Source organism: Oncorhynchus kisutch, linkage group LG30, assembly GCF_002021735.2.
Source record: "Oncorhynchus kisutch isolate 150728-3 linkage group LG30, Okis_V2, whole genome shotgun sequence".
In the NCBI taxonomy this organism is placed as follows: Eukaryota; Metazoa; Chordata; class Actinopteri; order Salmoniformes; family Salmonidae; genus Oncorhynchus; species Oncorhynchus kisutch.
In genome coordinates, this window is record NC_034203.2 from 42,058,105 (window position 1) to 42,083,104 (window position 25,000).

The 25,000-nt window shown below is 45.8% G+C and overlaps 1 protein-coding gene across 9 annotated transcripts in view; it reads left to right on the forward strand.

The window, feature by feature from the left end:
- LOC109882246 (receptor-type tyrosine-protein phosphatase F) overlaps nucleotides 1–25,000 on the forward strand; it is a 195,715-nt gene that overhangs the window by 47,413 nt on the left and 123,302 nt on the right. For 5 of the 9 annotated variants that reach the window (XM_031810278.1, XM_031810279.1, XM_031810280.1 and 2 more), the window contains 5 exons: nucleotides 1–143; nucleotides 754–887; nucleotides 2,760–2,904; nucleotides 11,778–12,089; nucleotides 17,101–17,294. The exon at nucleotides 1–143 is cut by the window's left edge and continues 51 nt beyond it. In XM_031810278.1, the coding sequence (XP_031666138.1) occupies nucleotides 1–143; nucleotides 754–887; nucleotides 2,760–2,904; nucleotides 11,778–12,089; nucleotides 17,101–17,294 (928 nt within the window). The remainder of the gene's footprint in view (nucleotides 144–753; nucleotides 888–2,759; nucleotides 2,905–11,777; nucleotides 12,090–17,100; nucleotides 17,295–25,000) is intronic. The other 4 variants (XM_031810286.1, XM_031810285.1, XM_031810282.1 and 1 more) reach the window with 1 other exon arrangement.

Here is a 25,000-nt window from a genome sequence, read left to right on the forward strand (position 1 = left end):
GAAGCACAACACTGACGACAGCAGACTGACCACCATCTCAGGGCTGACCACTGATATCACCTACAGCCTCAGGGTGCTGGGGTTCACCTCTGTAGGGGACGGACCTCCCTCTGATGTACTGCAGGTCAAGACCCAGCAGGGAGGTGAGAGAGGGAGTGTATATTACTGTGGGGTGTCCTAACACTCACCTGTCCTACTCTGTCCCTGTGTCCAAACACATACCTGTCCTACTATGTCCCTGTGTCCAAACACATACCTGTCCTACTCTGTCCCTGTGTCCAAACACTCACCTGTCCCTCTGTCTTGCTCTGTCCCTGTCTCCAAATACCTACTTGTCCTACACGGCTCTGTGTCCAAACACCTACCTGTCCTACTCTGTCCCTGTGTCCAAACACCTACCTGTCCTACTCTGTCCCTGTGTCCTAACACTCACCTGTCCTACTCTGTCCCTGTGTCCAAACACCGACCTGTCCTACTCTGTCCCTGTGTCCTAACACCTACCTGTCCTACTCTGTCCCTGTGTCCTAACACCTACCTGTCCTACTCTGTCCCTGTGTCCAAACACTAACCTGTCCTACTCTGTCCCTGTGTCCAAACACCCACCTGTCCTACTCTGTCCCTGTGTCCAAACACCCACCTGTCCTACTCTGTCCCTGTGTCCAAACACCTACCTGTCCTACTCTGTCCCTGTGTCCAAACACCTACCTGTCCTACTCTGTCCCTGTGTCCTAACACTCACTCCTGTCCCCCCAGTTCCTGCCCAACCATCCAGCTTCGAGGCAGAAGCAGAGTTGGATACTCGTATCATGTTGACCTGGCTGTGGCCTGTCCAGGACACCATCACTAAGTACGAGCTACAGTACTGGGAGGCTAACTCTGACAACAAGGTAGGAAAGACATTGAAAGAGCCTGGATCATGTCGTCCTCCTCCGTCTCTCTTGTCTCCCAATCTGTCTCTCTCCACTCGCACACTCTTTACTATTTGCAGGCTCCTCTGTTACTCAGCAGATACACGTTTCTCCTCACCAAGAGTGCTGTGCCATGTCATTTCTCTGAATGGTTATGTGTCAGAGTAAAAGCTATGTAATGCATTTTCCTCCTGTCCTCTCCTTCATCCCGCTCCTCTCCTCTGTGGAAGAAGTGTATAAAGCACTGGTCATATCGACAGCCACAACAATGATTCTGTCTGAATGCTTCTCAGCCGTCAGCTATAATTGTGGCTGCTCCTTTTTTCTGTTCAATCAATAGGCAAAGAAAGCAATTTAACCTCTCAACAAATGTGGACCGTTTTGAAAGGTGTTTTTGCTCTGGGTTAATATTCCGTTTTGATACACAGACTGTAGCAGGGTCTTGTACTGATTCAGGGAGGCAATGGCGTGTTATTTTAGGTGTTTCTCAGATATTGGTTTCATACTACAAATAAACCACTGCAGAATCAGTTTATAATACACCAAACTACAAAGAGTAGATTAAAACACGCTATTGGGGGCCGAGTCCTAACGTGAGATTAAAACACGCTATTGGGGGCCGAGTCCTAACCTGAGATTAGAACACGCTATTGGGGGCCGAGTCCTAACCTGAGATTAAAACACGCTATTGGGGGCCGAGTCCTAACCTGAGATTAAAACACGCTTTTGGGGGCCGAGTCCTAACCTGAGATTAAAACACGCTATTGGGGGCCGAGTCCTAACCTGAGATTAAAACACGCTTTTGGGGGCCGAGTCCTAACGTGAGATTAAAACACGCTATTGGGGGCAGAGTCCTAACCTGAGATTAGAACACGCTATTGGGGGCCGAGTCCTAACCTGAGATTAAAACACGCTATTGGGGGCTGAGTCCTAACGTGAGATTAAAACACGCTATTGGGGGCCGAGTCCTAACGTGAGATTAAAACACGCTATTGGGGGCCGAGTCCTAACGTGAGATTAAAACACGCTGTTGGGGGCCGAGTCCTAACCTGAGATTAAAACACGCTATTGGGGGCCGAGTCCTAACCTGAGATTAAAACACGCTATTGGGGGCCGAGTCCTAACCTGAGATTAAAACACGCTGTTGGGGGCCGAGTCCTAACGTGAGATTAAAACACGCTGTTGGGGGCTGAGTCCTAACCTGAGATTAGAACACGCTATTGGGGGCCGAGTCCTAACCTGAGATTAAAACACGCTATTGGGGGCCGAGTCCTAACCTGAGATTAAAACACGCTATTGGGGGCCGAGTCCTAACCTGAGATTAAAACACGCTATTGGGGGCCGAGTCCTAACCTGAGATTAGAACACGCTATTGGGGGCCGAGTCCTAACCTGAGATTAGAACACGCTATTGGGGGCCGAGTCCTAACCTGAGATTAAAACACGCTATTGGGGGCTGAGTCCTAACCTGAGATTAAAACACGCTATTGGGGGCTGAGTCCTAACCTGAGATTAAAACACGCTATTGGGGGCCGAGTCCTAACGTGAGATTAAAACACGCTATTGGGGGCCGAGTCCTAACCTGAGATTAAAACACACTATTGGGGGCTGAGTCCTAACCTGAGATTAAAACACGCTATTGGGGGCTGAGTCCTAACCTGAGATTAAAACACGCTATTGGGGGCTGAGTCCTAACCTGAGATTAAAACACGCTATTGGGGGCCGAGTCCTAACCTGAGATTAAAACTCTTCAACTCAGACTTGTAAATGTTTGTTGTTAATGGGAGATTAGTAATGCTTTGTGTATTAGACTTACTAGAATGATTTAATAAAAATATCTCCCTCTTATCAGATCCACGTGACTTTTAATCCTGCGGGGTCATACGCCGTGGAGGGTCTGAAGCCCGACACCCTGTACCGTTTCTCCCTGGCAGCCCGCTCCGAGTTCGGCCTGGGAGTCTACACACAGCCCATAGAGGCTCGCACCGCCCAGTCCAGTGAGTACACACTCCTTCCCCTCTCTCTCTCTCTCTCTCTCTTTCTCTCTCTCTCTTTCTCTCTCTCTCTTTCTCTTTGTCCCTTTCCGTAGTTTCCACTAACCCAGGAGAATCACCTCCACCTCAAGTGTCAGTTGCCCAGCAGCTGTTTCAAACTAAACAGCTACGATCCCACCACCTGTTCCTGCTCGTCCTCCACTTCCTCATTCTCTTCAATTCTTTCACTTGCTGACCTGCAGTTGGTCCCAAACAGCCACGATACCACTCCCACTCTTCTGATTTCCCTGGTCTCAGGGTTTTCTACCATACTAACCCTCCTTCCTGTGTGGGAGAGTGTGAGGCTGGGGCCAGCTTGGGCCAAATACATTACTGAGGTACTCTAGGGATAAAGGTTAAGGTGTGTTCAGTGTTCTCTGTGTGTTCAGTGTTCTCTGTGTGTTCAGTGTTCTCTGTGTGTTCAGTGTTCTCTGTGTGTTCAGTGTTCTCTGTGTGTACAGTGTTCTCTGTGTGTACAGTGTTCTCTGTGTGTTCAGTGTTCTCTGTGTGTTCAGTGTTATCTGTGTGTACATTGTTCTCTGTGTGTTCAGTGTTCTCTGTGTGTTCAGTTTTCTCTGTGTTCAGTTTTCTCTCTGTGTTCAGTTTTCTCTGTGTGTTCAGTGTTATCTGTGTGTTCAGTGTTATCTGTGTGTTCAGTGTTATCTGTGTGTTCAGTGTTATCTGTGTGTTCAGTGTTCTCTGTGTGTTGTGTTCTGTGTTATCTGTGTGTTCAGTGTTCTCTGTGTGTTCAGTGTTCTGTGTGTTCAGTGTTCTGTGTGTTCAGTGTTCTCTGTGTGTTCAGTGTTCTCTGTGTTCAGTGTTCTATGTGTGTTCAGTGTTCTCTGTGTTCAGTGTTCTGTGTGTTCAGTGTTCTCTGTGTGTTCAGTGTTCTCTGTGTGTTCAGTGTTCTCTGTGTGTTCAGTGTTCTCTGTGTTCAGTGTTCTCTGTGTGTTCAGTGTTCTCTGTGTGTTCAGTGTTCTCTGTGTTCAGTGTTCTCTGTGTGTTCAGTTTTCTCTGTGTGTTCAGTGTTCTCTGTGTGTTCAGTGTGCCCCCTGCATAAGCCAATCTATTTATTTCTATATCATTTGGTTTATTATGAGTATGTGATGTGGTTTGTGATCTTTGATTTTAAGAACAAGCGCAATGAACAACCGGTTAAGAAATGTCTAGACGTGACAATCAGTAGTCAAGTCAGGAGGTGGAGGAGGGAGAGGAGGGGGAAGGAGTGGAGGAGGAGGAAGGAGTGGAGGAGAGAAGAGGAGGAGGAGGGAGAGGAGGAAGGAGCGGAAGAGGAGGGGGAAGGAGCGGAGGGAGCTCTACCGCTTCCTGTTTCTCTGTTCCGTTTTTCTCTCGCTCTCTGTCTCTCTCTCTCTGTCTCTCTCTCTCTGTCTCTCTCTCTCTCTGTCTCTCTCTGTCTCTCTCTCTCTGTCTCTGTCTCTCTGTCTCTCTCTCTCTCTGTGTCTCTTTCTCTCCCCAGTCTTTTTCTCCTCCTCTCCTCCTTAGGCCTCTTTGATCTTACAGTTGTCTTGTCAGACACGCTCTCTCACACACACACACACACACATACACACACACACACACACACACAGCTAAAGTTGTTTTCATTTTTCATTCATCGTGTGTCACCGTGGCCCTCAGGGTCTTTGTAGTGGGGTAGATTCTCTCTCTCTGCTCTGGGCAGTTTTAAGACCACCTGGTGAAAGCCTCCTCTTCCCAGCCCGCCCGGCGCCCGATGCCCGGCGCCCGATGCCCGGCGCCCGATGCCCAGCGCCCGATGCCCAGTGCCTGATTCCCGGCGCCTGAGAGTCTTCTATTTATTTAGGGATGTTTCATCTCATACAGCTCTGAGGATTATTTGTAAAGAAAATAAATATTCTACTTCCTGTTGACATTCATTGCTCTAGTTGTTAAAAGGACAGCAACACCCCCCCCCCCCCCTTGACCCCCGACCCCGGCTTATCTTTTCTCCCATCCTTTCTTCTGTATTGTTTCTTCTACTATGTTATCAACCTGAGTACTGTGGGTGCATGTGGTCGCATTGTGATACCCTAGACAGATGTTGTGACTATGCCTCTGGACTGTGGAGAGTTGGTCAATGTCATTTATTAGGTTTTTGTGCTAGAGATGGAAATATAAAATATACTGTTTTCACTGAACTGGAAAAGTTTGAGGAGCACTTTACATTACTGCTCGTTAACATGGGGCGGAGACCCAAAAGGGTGGCCTCAGCGTCCTCCGGGTTTGGCCGGGGTAGGCCGTCATTGTAAATAAGAATTTGTTCTTAACTGACTTGCCTTATTAAATAAAGGTTAAATGATTATATATACATGTTTATTTATTTTTAAATTACAGTTATATCAGTTCACAATCAGACGTTTCTTTATTCAATAACAAGATTTGCACCCAAGATTTGACATTCGTTGACCAGGAGGAGTGTAGTTGAGATGATAGGAAGGGATTGGTGGGGAAACTACTTATTGAGATTTTTTTTTTTTACCTTTATTTAACTAGGCAAGTCAGTTAAGAACAAATTCTTATTTTACAATGACGGGCCTACACCGGTAACTACTATTGGTAACTAATGGTAATTACAGGAGATGACCTAGTTATTACGTTATTACCACGCAATTACAGTGGTTTCTCCTTTTAAAAGTTGCGTTTTTACACCCGCGGGACTCAGCGTCACGGCTTCATTTCTCCAGGCCACCACAAGGGGGAGTTAGAGCACTCATTATTATGCATTTGGGTCCCAATGTTTTTTATATGATCAATCATATCGAGTAGTTCTGATGACGAATTTGACGCGAGCCACCCTTCTCTGGTGGCTTTCTTCAGACTTCAACAAAGATGGCTGACAAAACATTACGGGGGAAACAGATGTAAGTAGTTATAACGTCATAATGAGTCAGGCTAAAAATTTACATTTGAGAGGATTATGTTAGTTAATGTTAGAGACAAACGATTGTGCATATATTTTTTGTCAAAAGTCAATTTATAAAAATCTCAAATTAGCAAGTTAACTGACTAGCTAACATTAGCCAGCTAGCTAGCTGGTGTTATGACATGAGAACAGTATGACATTGTAATTCGGGTTATTTTAATGTTTTAGGGATTCCTGAGAACCAGCAAACCAGGCTGTCATCTTGAGAAACAGTGGATGTAAAGAATCTAGCTAGCTAAAGCATTTACTGCAAATTAAATGTACAATTGTGTAAGCTTGCCTTGTCATGCAGCTGATGTAACATAGCTAAATTTAGCTCACTATTTACTTCCTTATTGTGTAGCGGAGGATAAAAAAATAACTGTATGCCTATGGATGTGTAGCTAGCTACAGTATGTAGCTGATCTGTGTATGGACCCTAAAATGTTAGGTTCTGAACTAATATTCATACCAATCTATGAACCTCAGCTATCATAGTTGTTGTATCAACTTCAAGTGTGAATGGCATTAATGAAGCCTATGGATTGAGTAGACTATAATAACTTTATTGGGCCATGGATGCAAGTCCTATATACACATGTACTGTAGTTATTACCACGCATGAGATCCCCCACATTGTAGCCTGTACATTGAATATATTCACTGATCATGTACTCTGCCTTGGCAAATAAAGGTGTGGTTCAGGTATGAATCTCTATGAGACATTCTTTTTCAGTCATTATCCAATTCCAGGTGTATCAAACTCCAGGTGTATCAAACGCTGTGTCTGCATGTATACACTACAGATATACACTTCAACAGTGTTTACCACTCTGGACAAAAGAACGAGTCCAAATTCACCAAAGGCTGAAAAAACGGCTTACGAATGTTGTCGAAGCTAGAACACGAGAACACGAGAACACTAGAACACTAGCGCGAGCCCATAGCAAATGAATAGAATGGAATGTTGTCTAAGCTGGAACACTAGCGCGAGCCCATAGCAAATGAATAGAATGGAATGTTGTCTAAGCTGGAACACTAGCGTGAGCCCATAGCAAATGAATAGAATGGAATGTTGTCTAAGCTAGAACACTAGCGTGAGCCCATAGCAAATGAATAGAATGGAATGTTGTCTAAGCTGGAACACTAGCGCGAGCCCATAGGAAATGAATAGAATGGAATGTTGTCTAAGCTAGAACACTAGCGCGAGCCCATAGCAAATGAATAGCATGGAATGTTGTCTAAGCTAGAACACTAGCGTGAGCCCATAGCAAATGAATAGAATGGAATGTTGTCTAAGCTGGAACACTAGCGCGAGCCCATAGCAAATGAATAGAATGGAATGTTGTCTAAGCTAGAACACTAGCGCGAACCCATAGCAAATGAATAGAATGGAATGTTGTCTAAGCTAGAACACTAGCGCGAGCCCATAGCAAATGAATAGAATGGAATGTTGTCTAAGCTGGAACACTAGCGCGAGCCCATAGCAAATGAATAGAATGGAATGTTGTCTAAGCTAGAACACTAGCGCGAGCCCATAGCAAATGAATAGAATGGAATGTTGTCTAAGCTAGAACACTAGCGCGAACCCATAGCAAATTAATGGAACGTTGTCGAAGCTAGAACACTAGCGCGAGCCCATAGCAAATGAATAGAATGGAATGTTGTCTAAGCTAGAACACTAGAACACTAGCGCGAGCCCATAGCAAATGAATAGAATGGAATGTTGTCTAAGCTAGAACACTAGCGCGAGCCCATAGCAAATGAATAGAATGGAATGTTGTCTAAGCTGGAACACTAGCGCGAGCCCATAGCAAATGAATAGAATGGAATGTTGTCTAAGCTAGAACACTAGCGCGAGCCCATAGCAAATGAATAGAATGGAATGTTGTCTAAGCTAGAACACTAGCGCGAGCCCATAGCAAATTAATGGAACGTTGTCGAAGCTAGAACACTAGCGCGAGCCCATAGCAAATGAATAGAATGGAATGTTGTCTAAGCTAGAACACTAGAACACTAGCGCGAGCCCATAGCAAATGAATAGAATGGAATGTTGTCTAAGCTAGAACACTAGCGCGAGCCCATAGCAAATGAATAGAATGGAATGTTGTCTAAGCTGGAACACTAGCGCGAGCCCATAGCAAATGAATAGAATGGAATGTTGTCTAAGCTAGAACACTAGCGCGAGCCCATAGCAAATGAATAGAATGGAATGTTGTCTAAGCTAGAACACTAGCTCGAGCCCATAGCAAATGAATAGAATGGAATGTTGTCTAAGCTAGAACACTAGCGCGAGCCCATAGCAAATTAATGGAACGTTGTCGAAGCTAGAACACTAGCGCGAGCCCATAGCAAATGAATAGAATGGAATGTTGTCTAAGCTAGAACACTAGCGCGAGCCCATAGCAAATTAATGGAACGTTGTCGAAGCTAGAACACTAGCGCGAGCCCATAGCAAATGAATAGAATGGAATGTTGTCTAAGCTAGAACACTAGCGCGAGCCCATAGCAAATTAATGGAACGTTGTCGAAGCTAGAACACTAGCGCGAGCCCATAGCAAATGAATAGAATGGAATGTTGTCTAAGCTAGAACACTAGCGCGAGCCCATAGCAAATGAATAGAATGGAACGTTCACAGAGCCTGTTTTGACTGGAGTGATGCTTACAATTCCATTTGGCCTAAATGGCACAAAATAAATATTAATTTTATGTTACCACTACAATCTGTTCGTCGGACGAAACTGGGAAAAAAATAACTTGTGTTGGAAGTAAATATCCGCACCTCGATGGTATCAACTGTGCTTATGTCTGCGTAATGACAAAGTAGGGGGAAAATTAAAACTTCTGATAAATGAGCTCGCTGCCCAGACTTACATAATTACAAAGAGGAGATTCTCCTGATTTTAAATTGGTGCCCGCGACTTGAAGAAAATCAAAATATACATAGTGAGATATTTGGCGAAATAGACCGGCATGCCTCGTCAGAGGAAAACAATGGGGGGGGGAGCTCAGCGTTCCAAGGGCAAAAAGTACTTTGGGCTAGCATTTGATGACAACCAAGCTAGCTACCCAGGCTTACATACTTAGAAAGAGGAGATTCCCGTGATTAAAATGGCGTCCGACTTGAAAAATCTAAATATACACATTGTGAGATATTTGGCGAAATAGACAGACATGCCTATATTTCCCCCATAGGAAACAATGGGAAGACCGCAGAGTTCCAATATAATGATTATTTGTTTACATTTGAACTATAAAACAACGTGAGCAGGTCTCATTGCCAACAATAGCGAAGCAGGCATTGTGACGTTGAACAATAAGCTGGGAATAGAACGTTTGGAAGGCGAGTTGGTGGCACGGTGCTCAATAGAACTAATAGGAGCTGGCAGGGTGAAAAATGCACAAAAATAAGTCCAGGTTTTTCGCTATTACACCAAAAAGATGGCAAGCAGCTGGGAAATATGGCCATATTATGAAACTGGGCTCCACAGCGGACGCAATGAGCTAGTTATTATCAGAAAAGAACGTTGTTAAAAAATGTATGTGTTATTACCAGCCTACTATCTACACGGATTTCAGAGCACTCTCGTCTGAGTGTACCAGAGCGCAGAACAATTCATTTACATGCGCTCAATATGTCAGTAAACGTCGGGGGAAAAAAGTGTAATTAAATTGTTTCCAGCACAGTTAGTCACCAATGCTCTGGTTAACACGAAAAGTACCATACCAGCTCAACTAGGGCAAGTAAAATGGTCCGAGTGGTCTCATTTGTGTCTGGAAGTAGCTAGCCAACGTTAGCTTGGGTGCTTGACTGTCGTTGTAAGGCCAGAACGCTCAAATCAACCCTACTCCTCGGCCCGAACGTCCAGTGTGCGCTCTGAGAGCGAAACGTATTTACAGACTGACAATCTGACAATGCTCTGAATTTATGAGCGTCACGTTGTACAGCGCCATATTGTCTGTTCCATCCTAACGGAAACTCTGAGGGTTTTTCATGGAATGGGAACACCATAATATTAATCAAATGAATTAAGCAAGTACCAGTCACACGTTTGGACACACCTACTCATTCCACGATTTTCTTTATTTTTAAAATGTTCTACATTGTAGAATTAATAGTGAAGACATCAAAACTATGAAATAACGCCCGTCTCCAGGGTGCCCTGCATTCTGTAGTACTGACATTATTAATACGTTACCGGGTTATTACCACGTTACTGGGTTATTACAATGTTATTACCACGTTACTGGGTTATTACCATGTTATTACCACGTTACTGGGTTATTACCATGTTATTACCACGTTACCGGGTTATTACCATGTTATTACCGGGTTATTACCACGTTACCGGGTTATTAAATCAAATCCAATTTTATTTGTCACATACACATGGTTAGCAGATGTTAATGCGAGTGTAGTGAAATGCTTGTGCTTCTAGTTCCGACAATTACCACATTACCGGGTTATTATCACATTATTACCACGCTACCGGGTTATTACCACGTTACCGGGTTGTTACCACGTTATTGCCACGTTACCGGGTTATTACCACGTTACCGGGTTATTGCCACGTTATTACCACGTTACCGGGTTATTGTCACGTTATTATCACGTTACCGGGTTATTACCACGTTATTACCAGGTTATTACCACGTTACCGGGTTATTACAGCGTTGCCGGGTTATTACCACGTTATTACCACGTTATTATCACGTTACCAGGTTATTATCACGTTATTACCACGCTATTACCACGTTATTACCACGTTGTCGGGCTATTACCACGCTATTACCACGTTATTACCACGTTGCCGGGTTATTACCACGTTATTACCGAGCTGTAATGTAAAGTGCTACCGAGGTCGGTGTGTGTGTGAAACCTGGTATATCTCTTAGCTGACACTACTTAGAGGACTGACAAACGCCAACCACTGTCATCAAGCACAGGGTTACGGTGATAGTGTTAACACACCAGGGGGCACTGTGTTCACACACCAGGGGGCACTGTGTTCACACACCAGGGGGCACTGTGTTCACACACCAGGGGGCACTGTGTTCACACACCAGGGGGCACTGTGTTCACACACCAGGGGGCACTGTGTTCACACACCAGGGGGCACTGTGTTCACACACCAGGGGGCACTGTGTTAACACACCAGGGGGTTGCATTAGCTTTCAGAAATCTGAAGTGCAATGCTATTTGGCTAGCAGCCACATGATGCATGGCCATCAGAATGTAGCTGGCTGGCTACATTTCTTAATGTTGTGCTTCAAGTTAATGTTGCATTGTAAATTCCTATCGGAGAAACTACACGGGACGGACACATCAGGCATAGGTCTGGATCGGGTCTGCTGATAGAATGGCTGTTTGTGAATGCGGGAGTTTGATTGGTCAAGACGAGTGCAAAGATATTTTATCGGAGTGGAGAAGAGCAACTTTTTACGTGATCGATTCTGAATGAATGAGTGAAGCCAAGCAGAAGTTGCGATAAGAAGCATTTTAGACCTGCATTTACAAAACAAAGCAAGATATATATTTTTCTGGTGTTTTTTAAATCTTTCCCTTTCTGTGCGAGACATGCAGAATCCTGCGTTATTGCGACCTCTGCACTCTCTTACATCACTCATAGAGACGAGAGTACAGAATACAGCTGAGGGCACAGTGATCAGTCCACCAATGTGCCACACACACACACACACACACACACACACACACACACACACACACCTTATTTGCATATATCTACATATAAATACATACATAGTTATTATATATCTGGTTGAACCAATCTCTCAGTCCAGAGTCTGTAGCCCCTCCCTTCCCATCATTTGTTATGTTGTTATTTTAGTTGGGTTATTATTTTAGCTTGATGCCTCCCTCCCCTGCTCGTTCCCTCTCCCCTCCCCCCTTTACAGCCCCCTCCGCCCCCCCTCAGGAGGTGCACCTGTCCAGTCTAAGCTCCACCTCCCTCAAGGTGAGTTGGGTGGCTCCGCCCGCCGCGTCTCGCCACGGCGCCATCGTGGCGTACACCGTCAGCTACCAGTCCACCGGTAGCGCCAGCGAGGACCCCGAGCGCCACGATGTGTCGGGGATCGGAGCGGACGCCTCTAGTTATGTGCTGGAGGGCCTGGAGAAGTGGACAGAGTACCAGGTGTGGGTTAGAGCACACACTGATGTAGGCCCGGGCCCAGAGAGCGCTCCGGTCAGGATCAAAACTAAAGAGGACGGTAGGTTCTGGTTCTGAGTTGTACCGTCGTCCTCCCTGGGTGAAGCTCTTCTACTCTTCTACTCGACTGACTCCTCCCTCCGTCTTCTACTCCGACGGACTCCTCATCCTCCTCCCTCCGTCCGTCTCTTTGGCTTTCCTGCCGCCATCTTCCCTTCTCTATTTGTCCCTTGTCTTTAACCGTTTCTGGTCTCTACTGGTTTCTGCTGGTCTCTACTGGTTTCTGCTGGTCTCTGCTGGTCTCTACTGGTTTCTGCTGGTCTCTGCTGGTTTCTGCTGGTCTCTACTGGTTTCTGCTGGTCTCTGTTGGTCTCTACTGGTCTCAGCTGGTCTCTACTGGTTTCTGCTGGTCTCTACTGGTTTCTGCTGGTCTCTACTGGTTTCCGCTGGTCTCTACTGGTTTCTGCTGGTCTCTGCTGGTTTCTGCTGGTCTCTACTGGTTTCTGCTGGTCTCTGTTGGTCTCTACTGGTCTCAGCTGGTCTCTACTGGTTTCTGCTGGTCTCTACTGGTTTCTGCTGGTCTCTACTGGTTTCTGCTGGTCTCTACTGGTTTCTGCTGGTCTCTACTGGTTTCTGCTGGTTTATGCTGTCTTCTGCTGGTCTTTACTGGTTTCTGCTGGTCTCTACTGGTTTCTGCTGGTTTATGCTGTCTTCTGCTGGTCTTTACTGGTTTCTGCTGGTCTCTACTGGTTTATATTAGTCTTTACTGGTTTCTACTATTTTCTACTGGTTTGTCCGTTTCGACTTGTCTCTACTGATTGATGCTTTTTTTGACAGGTCTCAGCTGGTCTCTACTGGTTTCTATTGGTCTTAACTGGTTTTTACAGGTTTATACTGGTCTCTTCTGGTATCTTCTGGTATCTACTGGTTTCTACTGGTATCTACTTGTCTCTACTGGTCTCTATTGGTCTTAACTGGTTTTACAAGTTTCTACTGGTCTCTATTGGTCTTAACTAGTTTTAAAAATTTCTACTGGTCTCTTCTGGTTTCTATGTGTCACTTCTGGTTTCTACTACAGGTACGGCTGCACATCTCTTCTTCCTGTACTCTCTATACTGGTGATCTCTCTCTTTTCTCTATACTGATGATCTCTCTCTTCTCTCTATACTGGTGATCTCTCTCTTCTCTCTATACTGGTGATCTCTCTCTTCTCTCTATACTGGTGATCTCTCTCTTCTCTCTATACTGGTGATCTCTCTCTTCTCTCTAAACTCGTGATCTCTCTCTTCTGGTCCTCTCTCTGTGTTGACCTTCCTCAGTCACTTTCAGACTTGCTATCCAGGGTTAAGGCTCATCACCCTCAACACCAACTCTTTTTTTATGACTTCATCCCTTCTCTCTCTCTGTCTTCTTCGTCCTGTGGTTCTGTCCTCGTGCCTAGTTCACGTCTGGCTCTCCCTCTGAGCCCTGGAAACGGGAACACAACACACTTAGTCACGTCTCCTTTTCCCATTTCTTTATTTTTGTTGGGAGCGTGATGGAGTGTTCCTAGGAGGCTCTTTATAATGAATGTGTTTGAAGTTGCAGCTACACAGCTCATTGCTGTAATTAGAGGTTTTACACACACACACACACACACTAGGCTGGCGGTAACGAGGCATCCTATGGGCAGCAGTCAGATCTTTACGCATTCCTCTGTGGATTTACCCGCATTTTTAAAAACCTCTTGAATGTTATGGCAACATTTTGATTTACGCCTAAATAGACATACCCAAAAGCACTCGTTTTTCTTGAGATTGCCATAAACAATAACTAGTAATGCTGCATAGTTCTAGAAAGGTCTGGAACTCACCTTTTAGGGTAAAAACAAAAAATGTGTTCTACATTGCTGAGGTGTATTCTCTTTTGAGGACACAAGCTCATGTACAGCGTACAAATATTAGGACCATATAAAAAAGGAATATTGGATTTGTTCCTGTTCCTGTTCCTGTTCCTGTTCCTGTTCCTGTTCCTGTTCAACAGTAGTGGGGGAATATGCCACCTTTTGAAATGACTAAAATGCTTTTTAAATATAGGAACAATCAAATGATAGACACATTTAGAACCCGTCCACATCAAAATGCGTCATTACCACCTGGATTCAGTCTTATGTAGCGACATTTGAAATGGTGTTTTTTAACATTGGATAAAAGTAGAGACTCAGAGCTAGATAATAGTACATCACACACTGCAGTTGAGGAACAATGGGACCGTAATTCTGCTTTGAAAGTTGATAAACTTTTGAGAAAATGTCCCTTGAATGTTTTGGTACACCTACTGGAGAGCTCTCCTAGGTCTCCACCCATTCAGCATCGTTCACACCCTCTTAAGCTTTAGCTCCACCCATTCAGCATCGTTCATACCCTCTTAAGCTTTAGCTCCACCCATTCAGCATCGTTCATACCCTCTTAAGCTTTAGCTCCACCCATTCAGCATCATTCACACCCTCTTAAGCTTTAGCTCCACCCATTCAGCATCGTTCATACCCTCTTAAGCTTTAGCTCCACCCATTCAGCATCGTTCATACTCTCTTAAGCTTTAGCTCCACCCATTCAGCATCGTTCATACCCTCTTAAGCTTTAGCTCCACCCATTCAGCACCGTTCACACCCTCTTAAGCTTTAGCTCCACCCATTCAGCATCGTTCACACCCTCTTAAGCTTTAGCTCCACCCATTCAGCGTGTCAATTGTACAGAGAAATGGTTATTTGCATAGTAACAATGGCCTAGTGGTTAGAGTGTAGAGGCGGCAGGGTAGCCTAGTGGTTAGAGTGGAGAGGCGGCAGGGTAGCCTAGTGGTTAAAGTGTAGAGGCGGCAGGGTAGCCTAGTGGTTAGAGTGGAGAGGCGGCAGGGTAGCCTAGTGGTTAAAGTGTAGAGGCGGCAGGGTAGCCTAGTGGTTAGAGTGTAGAGGCGGCCGGGTAGCCTACTGGTTAGAGTGTAGGGGTGGCAGGGTAGCCTAGTGGTTAGAGTGTAGAGGCGGCAGGGTAGCCTAGTGGTTAGAGTGTAGAGGCGGCAGGGTAGCCTAGTGGTTAGAGTGTAGAGGTGGCAGGGTAGCCTAGTGGTTAGAGTGTAGAGGCGGCAGGGTAGCCTAGTGGTAAGAGTGTAGAGGCGGCAGGATAGCCTAGAGGTTAGAGTGTAGAGGTGGCAGGGTAGCCTAGTGGTTAGAGTGTAGAGGCGGCAGGGTAGCCTAGTGGTTAGAGCGTTGGACTAGTAACTGGAAGGTTGCAAGTTCAAACCCCCGAGCTGACAAGGTACAAATCTGTCGTTCTGCTCCTGAACAGGCAGTTAGCCCATTGTTCCCAGGCCGTCATTGAAAATAAGAATTTGTTCTTAACTGACTTGCCTGGTTAAATAAATAGAATGTGTCCAGATAACAATACTGCATAAATATTTTAGAATTTTTAGATGATTCTTACCCAATCACGCTCGTCTAAATTGATGGGTCATGTGAAATAAGTGCTATAACCAACCCTCTGCCACATCTAGCTAAGTGGATGGGTCACCACTGTCAAGACATGTACACATGTTCATGAAATACAATCAATGGCCGTAATCATCTTTTGTTTAGACATGTAGCTAGCTAGTTAAGCAATGAACCATAATCCCAAGTCATACAGTACAAATGGATTGTCATAGCTAGCCACAATGCATTAAATACTGTAGTAAGAATATGCAGGTAGCTAAAGCTAACCAACTAGGATCAATGTTAGCTAGCTAGCTAACATTAGGCTATAACTGGCAAGGCTTTCTGTGATGCTAATAATATTACTACACAGATCATAGTTTCACGTTAACTAGCGTGCTAATTTTAGCTAGCTAGCTAACATTAGGCTATAACTGGCAAGGCTTTCTGTGATACTAATAAAATTACTACACAGATCATAGCTACACGTTAACTAGCGAGCCAGCGAGCTAATTTTTAGCTAGCTAGCTAACATTAGGCTATAACTGGCAAGGCTTTCTGTGATACTAATAAAATTACTAAACAGATCATAGCTACACGTTTTAGCTAGCTAGCTAACATTAGGCTATAACTGGCAAGGCTTTCTGTGATACTAATAAAATTACTACACAGATCATAGCTACACGTAAAAAACGTTAAAAAAAATATATATATGCCTCTCCTGTGAAGTAGTGAAACGAATGACATGGTGGATTTGGCATCATGAGGATGTGGTCAGTGATGTGGTCAGGGATGTGGTCAGTGATGTGGTCAGTGATGTGGTCAGTGATGTGGTCGGTGATGTGGTCAGTGATGTGGTCGGTGATGTGGTCAGTGATGTGGTCGGTGATGTGGTCAGTGATGTGGTCAGTGATGTGGTCGGTGATGTGGTCAGTGATGTGGTCAGTGATGTGGTCGGTGATGTGGTCGGTGATGTGGTCGGTGATGTGGTCAGTGATGTGGTCAGTGATGTGGTCAGTGATGTGGTCGGTGATGTGGTCGGTGATGTGGTCAGTGATGTGGTCAGTGATGTGGTCGGTGATGTGGTCGGTGATGTGGTCGGTGATGTGGTCGGTGATGTGGTCAGTGATGTGGTCAGTGATGTGGTCGGTGATGTGGTCGGTGATGTGGTCAGTGATGTGGTCAGTGATGTGGTCAGTGATGTGGTCGGTGACACTTTGCTTCTTCAAAGTCCAATATCTTTAAAACTTTAAAAAGAAATATGAAATACAAAGCATTTTGGGATTATTGAAGAAAAAAAAAGACCAAAAGAGTGGATATTCCCTTTAAAATAATTATTGAGTGTGGGTGTGAAGTCAATGCACCAACGCCCCTCCTATCATGCTGTTCCCCAAAGTGACCTGTTGTTTTTGGGACCAGAGACCTCAGGTAGCACACTTCCTGAACAAACAGACACGCGTATAAATTAGTAAAGTTGGGATCTTCGATTGGTAGCTAACTTATCTCGTTGTCGCTTCACTACCAGCGCTTTCTCCTTCTCCAGTGCTCAAAATCACCAGACCTCTTGGCATTTTCTTTACCTGTTTTCAGATATATAACACTTGCTTCCCCCCCCCCCCCCCTACCACAGTGCCAGGTGCCCCTCCCAGGAAGCTGGAGGTAGAAGCTGTGAACTCTACAGCCATCAGGGTAACGTGGAAGGCCCCCCTGCCAGGGAAGCAGCACGGCCAAATCAGGGGCTACCAGGTCATCTTCTCCAGGCTGGAGAACGGGGAGCCACGCGGTCAGCCCAACATCATGGACGTAGCCCTGCCTGAGGCTCAGGTACTGTCCTCCAATGCTCTCTTCTGTTTTTCCTCTTTTCTTCATCTCAATCTCTCTTTTTCCTTCCGTCGTTCTCTTGAACCCTCTCTTTTTTTGTTAATCTCTCTCTCTCATTCCCCACCTCTCTATACCTCCTTTCCTCTCTCATTCCCTCTCTCTCATTCTCTCTCTCTCTCTCTCTCTCTCTCTCTCTCTCTCTCTCTCTCTCTCTCTCTCTCTCTCTCTCTCTCTCTTTACTTCTCTACCATTCTCAAACATCTACCCTTTCCTTACCACTAGAGCAGGGAACAGATGTGGAAATGTGTCTGTGTTCACTACTACATTTATTTATCACAATCCTTCTCTTCTTCTTTAAATGTTTCTCTCCCCTCCCCTCCCTTCCCTTCCTCTTCCTTAACCTGTGCCACTTGACTCCCAATTGCACTCGGAGCCGTATCCCCTCAGAGATTAGTGTACCCCAACCAGGTTTTATGCTAATGCTAACAGCTGTTAAATATTTCATGTATGTTTTACATCAGAAGGGCTTTAGTGGGATCGATCCTGTTCCTGCTCCTTTGTGGCTGAGGGTTAATACATGTTACTACACTGCCTTGTTACCCCTGGTCATACATTATATATACTCTCTCTCTCTGTCTCTCTCTCTCTCTCTCTCTCTCTCTGTCTCTATGTCTCTCTCTCTGTCTCTGTCTCTCTCTCTCTCTCTGTCTCTCTCTCTGTCTCTCTGTCTCTCTCTCTCTCTCTCTCTCTCTCTGTCTCTCTCTCTCTCTCTCTGTCTCTCTCTCTCTCTCTCTCTCTCTCTCTCTCTCTCTCTGTCTCTCTCTGTCTCTCTCTCTCTCTCTCTCTCTGTCTCTCTCTCTCTCTCTCTCTGTCTCTGTCTCTCTCTGTCTCTCTCACCTTCACTCTCTCTCTTACCCTCACTCTCTCTCTCTCTTTCACCCTCACTCACTCGCTCTCTCTCTTTCTCTCTCACCATCACACTCTCTCTCTCTCACCCTCTCTTTCTCTCTCTCACCCTCACCCTCACTCTCTCTCTCTCTCACACTCTCTCTCTCTCTCTCTCTCTCTCTCTCTCTCTCTCTCTCTCTCACCCTCTCTCTCTCTCTCTGCCACCAAAACCGATTTACCCATGTTGCATTAATGCAGGGAGATGAAAACGAACAGCCCTAAGTCTGTAACCCTAAGGATTTGCAGATTCATGAATATCTTTAAACAAGAGGGGACCTTTGGTTTGTACTCAGGGAATTAAGTTGCGTGAACACGCGTTTGTTTTGTTCGTTGTCTCGACACCCTTGTTGCCCCTGACCGTATAGCATCTCATTTATACATTCTCTCTCTCTCTCTCTCCTCTCTCTCTCTCTCTCTCTCTCTCTCTCCTCTCTCTCTCTCTCTCCTCTCTCTCTCTCTCTCTCTCTCCTCTCTCTCTCCTCTCTCTCCTCTCTCTCTCTCTCTCTTTTTGCTTGCTTGCCTGCTAGCCACTAGAAGTCATTGGCTAGAGAATGCCATTATGGAAGAGGAAGCCATGTTAACTCACCTTAGGATACTAAGGTATTACTAGAGCAGTCAACAAGATATCACAGTCTCACATCCTCTGTAGCTCAGCTGGTAGAGCATGGTGCTTGAATTGCCAGGATAAGGGGTTCCATTCCCAGGACAACCCATACAGGGTTAAGGTTTAGGATAGGATGAATGCTGATTGGTTATGTTCAGGGTTAAGGTTTAGGATAGGATGAATGCTGATTGGCTATTGATTATGTTCAGGGTTAAGGTTTAGGATAGGATGAATGCTGATTGGTTATGTTCAGGGTTAAGGTTTAGCATTGGATTAATTAATGAATTCAATTCACATATTAATTATGATTGGTTATGTTCAGGATTAAGGTTTAGGATTGGATTAATTAAATTCAGATATTAATTCTGATTGGTTATGTTCAGGATTAAGGTTTAGGATAGGATTAATTAATTCAATTCCGATATTAATTATGATTGGTTATGTTCAGGATTAAGGTTTATGATAGGATTAATGAATTCAATTCAGATATTAATTCTGATTGGTTAAGGTTTGGGATAGGGTTAATTAAATTCAGACATGAATAATCTTTCGATTACTGGTCCAACACTCAAACTACTATTGTGTGTGGAGAGCACAGTGTTCTCAGCAGTGACTTCCTGTTCCGTAGATTGTGGATTAAATCCCAGTTTTGGACACTTAAAAAAAAAAATGTATATATATATTTTTTAAGCGGATTTAACAATGTGACATCAATAAGGGATCATAGCTTTCACCTGGTGTAATGGGTGCTGGTGGCAGGGATGTCAGGCGCAGGAGAGTGAACTTGGTATAAAACATTAAATATTAAAACTCTTTAATAAATATACAAAAACTCCGAAAACCAAAAATATACAAAATAAAATAATAAATAAATAATAAAATAAGAGGGTGCAAAACCCGTCGCACCAATACATACAACAAACAATCACCGACCAGGACATGAGGGGAAACAGAGGGTTAAATACACAACAGGTAATTGATGAGATTGGAACCAGGTGTGATGGTAAACAAGACAAAAACAATGGAAGATGGATCAGCGATGGCTAGAAGGCCGGTGACGTCGAACACCGCCCGAATAAGGAGAGGGACCGACTTCGGGGGAAGTCGTGACACATCCGGTCAGTCTATGTCAGGGAAAGAGCAGGTGTTCTTAATGTTTTGTCCACTCAGTGTACTTAACCAGTGCAGTCCCACTACGATCATTACCAGGGTCAGTGGTTTTAACCTGAGATCACTACTAGAACCTAGTACAGTCCCACTACGATCAATGTTTTACCCTTCATTAGGCCTGACGTGTGTGTGTGTGTGTTTGGTTGTGTGTGTGTGTGTCTCAGGCTATGTGAGCAGTTGTAAATCTCACTCGTCGATCATGGAGCTGTCTTTACACACCTCTTAAGCTCCGTTACAAATCGCTCAGCGCTCACAGGAAGACAAAGCTGCTGCTCCAAATTCCCTCCATTTATTTTTAGATTTAGCTTAAAAAATATAATTTAACAAACCCCCCCCCCCCCCCCCCCCCCCCAAATCTACTTTAGTGACTACGTAGCAGTTGGTTTTGAAGTAGGCTATCAACATTTCATCAACATGTCATTGGCTACTGAACCAGCCTGACGATATGAGACTGCTGTGTTAAAAACCCATCATTTATTTCTCTAGTACAGTGCCTTGAGGGACGGCCAAGTCAAAGTCCAGACCTGAATCCAATCGAGAATCTGTGGAAAGAACTGAAAACTGCTGTTCACAAATGCTCTCCATCCAACCTCACTGAGCTCGAGCTGTTTTGCAAGGAGGAATGGGAAAACATTTCAGTCTCTCGATGTGCAAAACTGATAGAGACATACCCCAAGCGACTTACAGCTGTAATCGCAGCAAAAGGTGGCGCTACAAAGTATTAACTTAAGGGGGCTGAATAATTTTGCACGCCCAATTGTTCAGTTTTTGATTTGTTAAAAAAGTTTGAAATATCCAATAAATGTCGTTCCACTTCATGATTGTGTCCCACTTGTTGTTGATTCTTCACAAAAAAAATACAGTTTTATATCTTTATGTTTGAAACCATGAAATGTGGCAAAAGGTTGCAAAGTTCAAGGGGGCCGAATACTTTCGCAAGGCACTGTATATGGAAGAGCTGATAGTCGGAACTGGTTCTGTGACATTTTTACAGTTTTACAACTTTAGTTACAAACTTAGACTCCTCTATATTTCTGTTTTACAGTAACCTGCATAGTAGTCAGAACGTCTCTGCCGCTTGCTGAACGGGTTTTTATTGGTTGTCTTGACGTCAGTGACACAGGCTGTGTGACCTGTTTGTTGGAACTCCTATCAACATCTTTGGTGGGGCTAAATATGTACCGCAGAACAGGCCTAATTAAAAGAACCTGCGATGGAAGAAATTGAAAAATGTTTGGCAGAGCATGTGCTGCAAATTACGTACGTTCCTCGCCCTTCTTGCTCCAACTCCACTTAACTGGCATCCTATGCAGGTGTGTGTGTGTGTGTGTGTGTGTGTGTGTGTGTGTGTGTGTGTGTGTGTGTGTGTGTGTGTGTGTGTGTGTGTGAGATACACTGCTATGCTTCAGTAACTCTGTGGCCTTGCCTGCCTCAGCATGGAGGAGAGATGAATGAAGGAAAAGAACAAGGGAAGGAGAGAAAGAAGAAGCACCATCTCAGCTTGTTTCCCTCGGTCAATCAAAAACACTCCTTCCTCCCTCCTTCCACGTCTCTTCCTCCCTCCTTCCTCCCTCCTTCCTCTCTCCTTCCTCCCTTCTTCCTCTCTCCACGTCTCTTCCTCCCTCCTTCCTTCCTTCCTCCCTCCTTCCTCTCTCCTTCCTCGTCTCAGCCGTGTCATCACATTTGCATTCCTCCCCATTCAAAATAGCGTGATCCGTTCGCTCCACAAAACAAGTCTCTCTCGCCTTCTCTCGCTTTCTCTCTCTCTCTTTCTCTCTGGTAGCAGCAGGGGGAGATGGCAGGGCTAGCGTAGCATTGTAGAGTGGTATCAGCAGGGGGAGGTGACAGGGCTAGCGTAGCAGTGTAGAGTGGTAGCAGCAGGGGAGGTGATAGGGCTAGCGTAGCAGTGTAGAGTGGTAGCAGCAGGGGGAGGTGACAGGGCTAGCGTAGCAGTGTAGAGTGGTATCAGCAGGGGGAGGTGACAGGGCTAGCGTAGCAGTGTAGAGTGGTATCAGCAGGGGGAGGTGACAGGGCTAGCGTAGCAGTGTAGAGTGGTATCAGCAGGGGGAGGTGACAGGGCTAGCGTAGCAGTGTAGAGTGGTATCAGCAGGGGGAGGTGACAGGGCTAGCGTAGCAGTGTAGAGTGGTATCAGCAGGGGGAGGTGACAGGGCTAGCGTAGCAGTGTAGAGTGGTAGCAGCAGGGGGAGGTGACAGGGCTAGCGTAGCAGTGTAGAGTGGTAGCAGCAGGGGGAGGTGACAGGGCTAGCGTAGCAGTGTAGAGTGGTATCAGCAGGGGGAGGTGACAGGGCTAGCGTAGCAGTGTAGAGTGGTATTAGCAGGGGGAGGTGACAGGGCTAGCGTAGCAGTGTAGAGTGGTATCAGCAGGGGGAGGTGACAGGGCTAGCGTAGCAGTGTAGAGTGGTATCAGCAGGGGGAGGTGACAGGGCTAGCGTAGCAGTGTAGAGTGGTAGCAGCAGGGGGAGGTGACAGGGCTAGCGTAGCAGTGTAGAGTGGTAGCAGCAGGGGGAGGTGACAGGGCTAGCGTAGCAGTGTAGAGTGGTATTAGCAGGGGGAGGTTGACAGGGCTAGCGTAGCAGTGTAGAGTGGTAGCAGCAGGGGGAGGTGACAGGGATAGCGTAGCAGTGTAGAGTGGTATTAGCAGGGGGAGGGTGACAGGGCTAGCGTAGCAGTGTAGAGTGGTAGCAGCAGGGGGAGGTGACAGGGCTAGCGTAGCAGTGTAGAGTGGTAGCAGCAGGGGGAGGTGACAGGGCTAGCGTAGCAGTGTAGAGTGGTATTAGCAGGGGGAGGTGACAGGGCTAGCGTAGCAGTGTAGAGTGGTATTAGCAGGGGGAGGTGACAGGGCTAGCGTAGCAGTGTAGAGTGGTATTAGCAGAGGGAGGTGACAGGGCTAGCGTAGCAGTGTAGAGTGGTATTAGCAGGGGAGGTGACAGGGCTAGCGTAGCAGTGTAGAGTGGTAGCAGCAGGGGGAGGTGACAGGGCTAGCGTAGCAGTGTAGAGTGGTAGCAGCAGGGGGAGGTGACAGGGCTAGCGTAGCAGTGTAGAGTGGTAGCAGCAGGGGGAGGTGACAGGGCTAGCGTAGCAGTGGTAGAGTGGTAGCAGCAGGGGGAGGTGACAGGGCTAGCGTAGCATTGTAGAGTGGTATTAGCAGGGGGAGGTGACAGGGCTAGCGTAGCAGTGTAGAGTGGTATTAGCAGGGGGAGGTGACAGGGCTAGCGTAGCAGTGTAGAGTGGTATTAGCAGGGGGAGGTGACAGGGCTAGCGTAGCAGTGTAGAGTGGTATCAGCAGGGGGAGGTGACAGGGCTAGCGTAGCAGTGTAGAGTGGTAGCAGCAGGGGGAGGTGACAGGGCTAGCGTAGCAGTGTAGAGTGGTAGCAGCAGGGGGAGGTGACAGGGCTAGCGTAGGAGTGTAGAGTGGTATTAGCAGGGGGAGGTGACAGGGCTAGCGTAGCAGTGTAGAGTGGTATTAGCAGGGGGAGGTGACAGGGCTAGCGTAGCAGTGTAGAGTGGTATCAGCAGGGGGAGGTGACAGGGCTAGCGTAGCAGTGTAGAGTGGTAGCAGCAGGGGGAGGTGACAGGGCTAGCGTAGCAGTGTAGAGTGGTAGCAGCAGGGGGAGATGACAGTTTCCAATATAATAATAATAATGTATTTTAAAATGTTGTATAATATGATATATATTCAAATCTAATATTATCTATCGCCTCCCCAGGGGGTTCCAGAGAGTGTCAGGGGAGACGTGAAAGGAAAGTCTCACTGTATTCTGTTGTCTAATAATGAATAAGTATTAGGTCTGTCTCTAGCTATAATATGTTTATTTAAAAAAAAAAAAACACTTAAATCATCTTTAAGGAGGTCCAGTGTCTCAGACTTTAAAAACACCTGCTCTGTAGTTTATTGTCCATAATTTTTTCGCCAATGTATGAAAAAAAATACAAAACTGAAATATATTTACATAACTATTCAGACTCTTTACTTCGTACTTTGTTGAAACACCTTTGGCAGCGATTACAGCCTCGAGTCGTCTTGGGTATGGCACACCTATATTGGCACAGCTGATGAGGTAAAAATCTGTCGTTCTTCCCCTGATCAAGGCAGTTACCCCACTGTTCCTCGGTAGGCCGTCATTGTAAATAAGAATTTGTTCTTAACTGACTTGCCAGTTAGATAAAGGTTACATTTAAAAAAATATGTATTAACAAAATGTGGAGTTTCTCCCATTGTTCTCTGCAGATCCTCTCAAGCTCTGTCAGGTTGGATGAGGAGCGTTGCTGCACAGCTATTTTCAAGTCCCTCCAGAGATGTTCGATCGGTTTCAAGACCGGGCTCTGGCTGGGCCACTCAAGGACATTCAGAGACTTGTACAAAAGCCACTCCTGCTTTGTCTTGGCTGTGTGCTTAGTGTTTTTGTCCTATTGGTAGGTGAACCTTCACCTCAGTCTGAGGTCCTGAGCGCTATGGAGCAGGTTTTCATCAAGGATTTCTCTGTACTTTGCTCCGTTCATCTTTGCCTCGATCCTGACTAGTCTCCCAGTCCCTGCCGCTGAAAAACATACCAACAGCATGATGCTGCCCCCACCACCATGTATCACCGTAGGAATGTTGCCTGGTTTCCTCCAGAAGTGACGCTTGGCATTCAGGCCAAAGAGGTCAATCTTGGTTTCATCAGACCAGAGAATCTTGTTTCTCATGGTCTGAGAGTCTTTATAGGCCTTTTACACTCCGCTTCCATCTGGCCACTCTACCATAAAGGCCTGATTGGTGAAGTGCTGCAGAGATGGTTGTCCTTCTGGAAGGTTCTCCCATCTCCACAGAGGTGGGAGCTCTGGAGCCTCTCACAACTCTGGAGCTCTGTCAGAGTGACCATTTGGTTCTTGGTCACCTCCCTGACCAAGGCCCTTCTCCCCCCAATTGCTCAGTTTTGCTGGGCGGCCAATTCTAGGAAGAGTCTTGGTGGTTCCAAACTTCTT